The sequence below is a fragment of the Peromyscus leucopus genome, chromosome 5, assembly GCF_004664715.2.
Source record: "Peromyscus leucopus breed LL Stock chromosome 5, UCI_PerLeu_2.1, whole genome shotgun sequence".
Classification (NCBI taxonomy): domain Eukaryota; kingdom Metazoa; phylum Chordata; class Mammalia; order Rodentia; family Cricetidae; genus Peromyscus; species Peromyscus leucopus.
This window is the reverse complement of record NC_051067.1, coordinates 49,655,766-49,665,836: the sequence shown is the minus strand read 5'-3', so window position 1 is coordinate 49,665,836 and position 10,071 is coordinate 49,655,766. Positions and strand designations below refer to the sequence as shown.

The window sequence follows — 10,071 nt, the reverse complement described above, 5'->3', positions numbered from 1 at the left end:
GAACAAGTATTGTACCACAGAATGGCTCCTAACAACACCTCCTGTGAGCCTGTGCAGAGAAGGGGAATGAAAGAAGAGCCTGGTGATGGAAGTCATCACCTCCAAGTGACTCTGGATGGCTTTTTTTTGGGGGGGGGGATAGGATCTTATATAGACCAAGCAAGACTCCAGTTTGATATGCAGCCAAAAATGACCTTGAATTTTCTTGTTTACCTGCTTCCGTGTCCGGAGGGCTGGGATTATAGATTATAGAACCATGATGGGATTCTCTCTGAATACAGGGCCAAGTTCTAAACCAACTTGACTCACAAATCAGGTTTAAGGGATCCTGGGATTTTGAACCAACTGCAGAGTGACTTCCCATGAAAGCTTAGAACCAGAGGAGAAAGGAAGAAGGGCCCTTAAAGAAGCTAACCTCAGCCCAAGGACATTGCCTGCACTCTCCCAGCTTGGCCAAGCATGGTGCCATATATTTGGTCTAAATCTCTCATGGCATCCTTAAGAACCGTACTGCCCTAACAATCATTCTCATTTTTCCAGATAGAAAACTGAAAATTAAGAGAGGCTGTAACCTATGCAGTTCCTAGTTCCTGTCCCTCATCACTCACCCAGGCCAATGCAGCTAGGATCCTCACTTAAGTATGCAACATTCTAGAAAGCAGTCAGTCTCCTTTTTCTGAAGACAAGCTAGCAGAACAATTGCTACATGCAGCTAACCCAAAAAGCCTACTTTTAGCCAAAAAGAAGAGGTCAGCCTAGCTCTGAAGACCAGGGGATTAAATATTTAATAGGATGCATCTGTAGACTGCACCTCCAGAAGGAAAGAATCACGCTTTTTAAAGTCTTTTCCACCTGCCGGCTGTTAACGCTATCACCCCATACCGAGCTTTCCTCGTGTGTGTATATAAAGAGATCTCTCCTGGTGGATGTGGGCTAGTGAAAGAGAAAGAATGGCTAGGCGGACTCTAAGTTGCGCTCTGTGGCTTCTGCCTGGCATCTTACTATGTTTCCCGTTCTGTCCTCCTTTGAGTGGGCAACATGTGACCGAGATGCCAGGTGTGCTCCACTGTGGGCTACAGAACTTTCAGTTTACCATGAACCTCAGCCTGGAGGCACAGAGTCCTGAGTTAACAGCTTGGGGTAAGTCAGACTCAACCAGGTACCTACTCTTACACTTCCTCTCTTGACCCTTTCCTCCTTTTAAAATCTTCACAGCCCCTACCTACAGAATGAGTATTTGAAACTGCTACTTCCAAACTTGCCTTGTCTTGTATTTTTCTGAATGATGGAAGTCCCTTGGGGTCAAGAGGTGGGTCTGGTTATCCACTGATAATTAACCACTGTGCTTTTCACATTCGACCTGCCCTAGATAGCCAAGGACTGCCACACAGGCTAAAGAATGACTCCGACTGTGGTACGTGGGTGATGGACAGTCCTGGTGGCCCCCTGGTGTTGGAAGCTACCTACAATGGCTGCTACGTCACTCTAAGGGTAAGTAGACCCCAGCTATCAGACAAGAATCCTTCCTACCACCAGCCAGACTGATCACTGTTGCTTGTCTCTTCAGGGCTCCTATTATGTCATGGTAGTTGGAGTGCAAGGGGTGGATGTAGCTGGCCATATGGCAGGGCCAATGAAGAGACTGCTTAAGTGCCCTTTGGATCTTCGGGGTAAGTGTAGAAAGCATTCAGGCTAGGGGAGGGTCCTGCCTAGAAGGTGCTCTTGGGTAACTCCTGTCTACTCCAGGTAGCATCAACAACTGATGCTAAGAAGGACTCCTCCCTCCATGTAAGCTCTTAGGAAAATTAACTGCTGAGGCTGGGCATGGTTAGGAGTTGGCACCTTACTTCCTGACCCAGGGCTCTAGGTTCTGTTGGGCCTCTCACCAAGCAGCTTCACTTGTGATTTGCAAAGTTGGAATTTAAATGAGAATTAACTCCTAACTGGAGCCCAGAGCCTTCTCACCCTTTGGAGTGGGTGGAAAACAAAAGCTAGCAATAGGAAATAGCCAGAGAAGCTACCTCATGCTGCAGTCATCCATCTCCAGCTGAGGACACTTGATCATTTAACTAGGAAACCCTAGACGATTCTATACTCAAAGCTACTGGAAGTCCTATGGCATGGGAAGCTCCTGTGGTATCACCCATGGCAAAGTTTGATGGGTCCCTCTAAAGAGCCAGAAAGGTGGTCATTGGAAGGCATGTGAAGAGCCTCACTGCTCCTACACACACTGGGAGAATGTTTTCCTCAGTAGGGATCCATTTCAGGAGACTCGGACAAGGTGACTTAATATTGATCTTCCTTTGGGATTTAATCTAGTGAGTAGAGTCAACAGGCCTATTAAGGTGGTCTCGATGTTCTGGAGTTCAAAGCCCAGGTTTTGTGACAAGATGGTTCACTGAAGGACCACCCTGCTACCTAGATTGAGCTCCTCTTCCCTTCTCAATATCCAGCCCCAGATACTCGGAACACTGAAGTGTGCAAGCCTGTGCCAGTGAAGGAAAGGCTGCCCTGTGCTCCCTCACCCATCTCTCAAGGAGACTGTGATGAGCTGGGCTGCTGCTACAGCTCTGAAGAGGAAGAGGCGGGCTCCTGTTACTATGGAAACACAGGTACATGCTTCCATCTCAATTCCATTGAGAAAAGGGGGCTTAGTGATTGCTGGAGACGCCAGAGCAGGGAAAGCTTTATTCAACCAGCAAATAAAGAGCAACTGGCTGCTGGTGGATCGGCAATGCTGCCTAGAACTAGAACTTTCTATAGCCTTTCACTGTCTTATCTAGAAGTCAAACGTAAAGGAAACCTGCAGAGACATTAAGAAATTAAGTCTATGTGACAGGTACTTACCAATTGATAAACTCTTTTGTTTTCCCAAGGAACAGCCACTTGGTTGGCTGGTAGTCTTAAGATTGTGCTTAGAGAGAATCCCGCCTAAGTGATTTTTCACATGCCCCATATCAAGCTTGAAGGTTTCCTAGCACGTTAAACACGCAGAGCCCGGTTCTAAGCAGTAAAAGATGGCAGGTGTAGCCAAGTTACAGCTGTGCCTCAGTGACCGTGACAAGGCCTTGGTGCACGTGGTCATTGGGAGCCTGTTGCCAGGTCATCAGTAGAAATTCCAACTTCACTATGCAGACACCTGAAGCAAATGAGTTATTAGACTCAGGTCCACCTCGCTCCATCTCAGGAGTGACCTGATCTCACCCGTCTCTGGTGTTGCAGTGACCTCCCAGTGCACCAGAGGGGGCCGCTTCTCCATTGCTGTGTCCAGGAATGTGACCTCGCCACCCCTGCGCTTGGATTCACTACACTTGGTCTTCAGGAGTGACAGTGGATGTGATCCTGTGATGGCAACGCCCACCTTTGTCCTGTTCCACTTTCCATTTACTTCCTGTGGGACCACAAGGCAGGTGAGAAGAGTGCCTTGGGGGTGGGGGTAGAGGCAGTGCCTGAGTGGTTAGGAATAAGTTGAGATATTATAGTCATGAGGAACAGCCCTGACCACTGCCTGGTGTCCAGAACAGTCTCTAGGGCAAAAAAAAAAAAAAAAGGCCTTGGAGGACGGCTGCTTCTGTTGGCACTCAACAAATGCCTCTGCCATGGTCCCAGCTTTTCCCCCAACATTCTGTAGGGATCAAATATAAGAAGCAGATTCCTCACACTTCCAGAATGTAGGGTAATCAGGAGGAGGATGCTGACTTGGATTGAAGTGGTTCATTTACCTAATCTCAGTACTTAAATCATCTCTCATTCCTTGGCTCTGCATCAAGCATAAGCCCTACTTTTCCACATTACTCACAGACGAGATGCCCTGCCTCTCTGTAGGGATCAGAAAATAGGATACAAAATAGGACAAGACTAAGAGCTTGGTCTGGGCAACATAGATGTGCTTATTCAGTCAACAGATTGAAGTGACAGCTTTTCTTTACCCTTTGGACAGATCACTGGAGACCAGGTCGTGTATGAAAATGAGCTAGTGGCGACTCAGGATGTGAGAGCCTGGGACAGTGGCTCTATTACCCGAGACAGCGTCTTCAGGTAGTCACTTTTGACCAGAGAGGCCAGTAGGCCTTTTCTTCATAAGGCAAGAAACCCGGGGTAAACTGAGCCCACAGTAGAATACTTCTCCGCAATAGTTGAATCTGCCTGCTACCTCAGCTTAGCACTCACGTAGACCACTGCATATATATTACCTGGGTCTCTGTTGCCAACTTAATCTCAGCCTCATACTCACGCAAGACTTCTGTCCCTTCTACCTCATGGAGACTTGTTTCTTACCGGGGCCACCTCATTTTTAACGTGTCTAGGTCGTGACTGAGAGAATTCCTTTCAGACTTGATCTCCCCAGGTCTCACACTTGAGCTTCACTGCTGTAGATTAAAGCAAAAAAGTGCTATCATTGCCTTGAGAGCCCTGTGAGATAACTCTGTTGCTCCTCTCGGAGCACTTGATGCTCTCAATCTCTCCAACCTTAGGCTTGTCTTTGCATGGAGCCTCCATAAGGCACCTTCTACCTGGGCTTCTTACCAGTCATTTTCATGCTTCAAAACCTCTCCTGTAAGATATTCACTAATTATCTGCTTTTGCACTAGTCACTTGTCTCAATGAAGCACACTTGTTTCTTACATAGTTTTCTTACCAACTCCTACTGGTCCTATTGCATACTAACGATGGAAAATAGCTGTTAGGACAAAAATCACCTCTAATTTAAGCTATGAACTTGGAAAACACCTACTGCATGCTCCTCTGGAGTTAAAATCAGCAGGTGCGGCCAGCACACCCATACTACTAAAATCTTATTTTCCTACAGGCTCCAAGTCAGCTGCAGCTACTCCATTCTCAGCAACACATCTCCAATTAATATGCAAGTGCTGGGTCTCCCACCACCTCTTCCTAAAATGCAGCCTGGACCTCTCAATCTGGAGCTTCAGATTGCCAAGGGTAAGCCCTTCCTAGTCAGGGAATCCCATCTGAAGTCTGTCAGTCCACTAATTTGGCAACACCACATTTATATGGGTATTTAGGATATGAAGCTATTCCTAGTAGTTCCTAGTTTTGTTAACAGTTTAACACTTGGGGGGGGGGATGAGAATGAGAATGTAGAGGTCAACCTCAGATCTTTTTCTTGTGTGCCATCTACCTTTTTCCTGAGATGGGATCCCTCATTGGCCTGGAGTTTTTCCTCTCTGCTTTGCCAACTCTAGGATTATAAGCACAGACCATCAAGCCTGGTCTTTTCACATGGGTTCTGGGGGTCAAGTTCAGATATTCATGCTTCTACAGGGCAGGTATTTTTATCTACTTCAGTATCCTCTAGCGCCACTTTAATTCTGGTTTTCATTGTGCAGATAAAACCTATGGTTCTTACTATGGGGCTAATGACTACCCACTGGTGAAATTACTCCAGGATCCTATCTATGTTGAAGTCTCCATCCTTCACAGAACAGACCCCTCTTTGGGGCTACTGCTAGAGCAGTGTTGGGCCACACCTGGCCCTAAGCCTTTTCATCAACCACAGTGGCCAATCCTGGTGAAGGGGTAAGTGGCTCCTTCATGTACCTGGGTGGCCCCCCGAATAAGCCCATCCTGACAAACTGTGGCTCTTGGCTTAGATGCCCGTATGCTGGAGACAACTATCAGAGCAAAAGGATCGCTGTCCAGAAAGCATCAAGGCCCTTTCCTTCTCATCACCAACGCTTCAGCATCTCCACCTTCAGCTTCACCAGTGCTGTAAGGGAGAAGCAGGCTTTTGGTGGACAGGTATGGTATCTCCTTCCACGCCCTTGTAAAAATTTAAAAACCTCCAGAACTCATGATGGTTTTGCCCCTCTCCCACCTCTCTAAGGTGGTTCTTTGACCCTCAACACTGACCCTCTTGATGTTGAGGGCAGCTTCTTCAAGGTGTTACCAAGAACATGAGTGCCATCTGACACCTGGACTCTGGTTCTTCAAGACTATTGTGACATTAACTTAGGCAGATGGCTATAACACTTTCTCAACTTTTTGGAGATGAGGTATGGGGTTGGGAGATGTCTGATATGGAAAATGTCTACAAGATATTGACTTGTTAACCTCCAGGTATACCTTCACTGCAGTGCACTGGTCTGCCAGCCTGCTGGGACACCATCCTGCATGGTAATCTGTCCTGCTTCAAGGAGTGAGTATCTTAGCTGTCTACATCCAGACCTAAGTGAATCCTGAAGTCCTACTGTTAGCCTCTGCCATTAAACTAAGAGTTTATCTCATTAATGAAGTTTCCCTCCATACGAACTGTATGAGGATAGAGCTGACTAGATTGCCACAATCTCAGGTTTTCAAAAACTATAATTCAATTTATACAAAATTTGACTAAACCAGAAGCCAAATTCAAGTCTTCCTGCTTGCATAGCAAGCACTTTACTGGCTGACTTATTTCCTCAGCCAGCCACTTGTCAACTTTTTCCTTTTACATCTGGCCAGTTTTCAAAAGTAGATGTCCTGACCTACCTGAATGCAGGTCTTCAATGTGCCCTTAAAAGGTACACAGGTTGAAGAATTGTAGACACACAGTATGCTCTGGAGTTGGCCAGACCCAGACCTACTGATAAATGTAAATGCTTCTACTTGACCCACTCACTTGCACTTGACTAGTCTCTGAATCATAATTCATGATTCTTGAATCCTTAGGTGTTTTCTATAAGAAAAAAAAAAGCTCTTAGCAATTCAGTGTACATAATGTAAGACAGATGCAAGCCAATTCTGATGATGTCCAATATTCCCACTGCAAGCCAATTCTGATTATGACCATTATTCCCAGTTGTAAAGACAATAGATTGACTTTTTTCAGATCATTTAACTGACAGCCAGAGGATTATAACAGCTTGTGTCCTCACTTCCTGTTTGAACACATAACCTCTGGAATATAAAGTTAACTGAATGCTATTGCCAGTGTTCTTTTTTCTAGGAGAGGATGTTAGTTGCAAGGCGGGGTGTGTGGCAGTGGAGATCATTGAATGTGAATGTTTATGTCCAACTCTTGGTGAACTGAAATAACACTTTCACAGAGTTAAATAGAAAATCTTAGACTTGGTTGGTTTTGTATAAACACACACAAAAAATGGTTTTTATAAGACGTGAAATGGAGATGTGTGCATCAAGGGATTTGACTTTGTTCCTTAGTCCCTTGGCTCACGTATACAACTGAAATTTACAACCAATTGCAAGCTCTCATCTCTCCACCAGGAAGAAGAAAATCTGAGCTTCATTTTGAAAACAACACTGCCAGCATCTCTAGCAAGGGCCCTGTGATCCTTCTCCAATCCACTAAGGACCCTGCAGACATGCTTCATAGATACTCACGTGAGTAGGAAGTTATCAAATTACCAGCTACTTCTTATCTAGTTACAGTCTTGCATGCCTGTAATCTGAGCACTTGGAAAGAGAGAGGCAGGAGGGTGATTTCTAGTTCAAGGACAGCCTTGCTACATAGCAAGACACAGTCATTCCCCTCATCCTTAAAAGATGCTTTCTTGCCCTGTTCCTTACTGTTCAATGTATATTTCCTCACAAAAGTAATCACCATTCCCATTGAAGACTACTTGCTCCTGTCAAGATCTAGAATGGCTTGGGCTGATTCAGCACACACTAACCCACCTTTCCACTCTACAGGCACCCCTATGGATTCCCCTGCTCTGTGGATAGCAGGACTTTCTGCAGTAACAATCATCATTGGAGTCTTGTTAATATTCTACTTGGCCATCAGAAAACCGAGATGAATTGCCCAGATCAAGTATGTCAATAAAAACTGACTACATGCCCAACATGGGAAGGGCTTCTCATTTGAAAGCTAGTCTGATTCTGAGTGAACACCTCAATTTATCTGAGTATCTCACTTTTCTCACTTAGGGAAGGCATCTTAACTCATCTGAGCAAAGAGTAACATACTATCCTTTTATTTTAGCTCTCACACCTGAGAAGGACAATCAATGTTTTGGTAGAATACGGTTCAAGGGGGGCAGGGGTCAAACATACATACCTAACTAAATATCTGACTAACAAGGTTTTATAAGCTTGAGATATAGGAATTTTCAAGCAGAGAGAATTAGTCTTTGGGTAGCCACAACTCTGACTTCTGGGTTTGGGATTTTAAGGGGACAGCCAGCAGATCACAAGAGGAGGGGCTAGTTTAAACCACTCACTGAAAGGCCATGTCTATACACATCTGTAATCACAGCACATGGGATCCCCAAGATGGTTGACAAGTTAAAGGCCAGCCTAGGCTACACAGGAGACACTGTCACAAAAGTCAGAAAAGTAGCTCTGTATTGGACCAACTGCCTGGCCTGTTCAAAGCCTGTTGAATCCTACCACTACCCCTGAAACGTTACCATCCCTACTTCCAGAGAGTGATTTAAGAGACATGAATCAAGGCTTATAGTTGTATTTCTAACTACTACAGCTTCTAATCCAAGGGCATGAGCCAGGGTACAGGTAGCAGTAATAGAGATCAATTTGACTGTGATAAAACTGATTCACCTTGGCCATCACAAGACAGAACAATGTGAAACTATCAATTTCAAAAATTCCTATAGCTGCAAGTCCCCATGTTAGCTTCTGAAGATCAGCATATTCTTATAGTATGTCTTGTGAATATTAGTGGAAAATACTGTGTACTGCCAGATTGGACTGAGGTTTTTCTTCCCCTCAGGCTGACTTCAAGCTCTTTATGTAGCCAAGATTCACCATAAACTCTTAATCCTTCTGCCTCCTATTCCCAAATTCTGGGATTACAGGCAAGTGCTACCATCCCATTTCTGCCTTGCTGGGGATTGAACTCAGAGCTTTGGGTAAGCACCCTACCAATTGTGTATATCCCCTAAATCTATTTTTATATATACATAAATATGCACATATACTATAAACATAAATTATATTTATATATACTTATATATTTATGTTACATATAGCATCAATTATATATTAATAGTAAAACTATAAAAGCATTGACACGAAGCTGTAGAAAAGCATTTCCTGCAAACATTTACTTCAGGCTAACTGGGATAAATGAATATAACACATAGGTGAGGTTTAAGTTAAAATACTTTATATCCTAAATTTGTTCAATACAATGTACACAACTCCAGAAAAATGTTACCTAAACTAAGTTCAGTACTCATTTTTGTCCTTGTACCAGCCAAGTCTAAATGTCCAACAAGTTCTGACTCAGTGCTGACAACGTGGAGCTGCAGTTTGCTCAGTTCACATATTTTTACTATGACAGGTCCTGAGCTATGTACAAGAGTAAGAAGCCAGAGAGCCACCCAGAAACAGCAGTAGACACAAGGTAGAATATGCACACAAAATACAGTCAAGGAAGAGAGGGGATTGAGAAAGGGTAATCAAGTCACATTGACTCTTCTTTTAGGAGAAATAGATGGACATGGTCAGGAATTCTCAGCTTACTGCATAAACAAAGCAACTTTGTGTAGGGTGCTCTAAATGGCATTTACCAAGCAACAAGGAATCTGGAATTCCAACAGAAAGGAAGGCTGGTCCATCTCAACCCTCATATGTAGGTCATTTACTGAGGATAAGATTGCCCCTTTTAAGGAAAGTAAGGCAGTTTGTATTTAATATGAGATGCATAACCAGAGAGGACAATTCTGACGCTAAAGATTCCACATGAAACCTTCCAGGCTTTTTCTAGAGGGCTATTAATATCCTGTGGGCCTCTGAAGAGAGGAACTAATTGACTATACATTGTACCAAGAATCCACCTTCTCATGGTGTTTTAGAAGTAATATCTTGTAGAATATATTTCTGGAGGTTTGTTATTGTTGGTGTTGTGACCACAGAATCCTTAACATTGATCAGAGACAGGATATTTGTGCAGGGAAGTGTGTTTACAATGCACAATGAGCTGAACACTTTGCCAGAATTTTTAAGAACTTGAATCACCAAAACATCATCAGGGACCCTGTGATAGTGTGTTAATTTGACACAAGCTTGGTCATCTTAGGGACTCTGAATCCAGCAAATGGTGTTCATCTGACTGGCCTATAGGAAAAGTCTGTAGGATATTTTCTTAATGAT

General features: G+C 44.1%; 1 protein-coding gene across 1 annotated transcript; it reads left to right on the top strand.

Moving 5' to 3' along the window:
* Positions 1-953: 953 nt before the first annotated feature.
* Zp4 (zona pellucida glycoprotein 4) lies at positions 954-7,780 on the top strand. The gene is given in 13 exon segments (XM_028860421.2): positions 954-1,140; positions 1,370-1,491; positions 1,568-1,670; positions 2,454-2,612; positions 3,223-3,410; positions 3,941-4,038; positions 4,811-4,941; positions 5,349-5,538; positions 5,613-5,760; positions 6,079-6,157; positions 7,222-7,338; positions 7,648-7,745; positions 7,748-7,780. Coding segments are annotated over 13 exon segments (1,557 nt in total). The 5' UTR covers positions 954-1,049.
* The last annotated feature ends 2,291 nt before the right edge of the window (positions 7,781-10,071 follow it).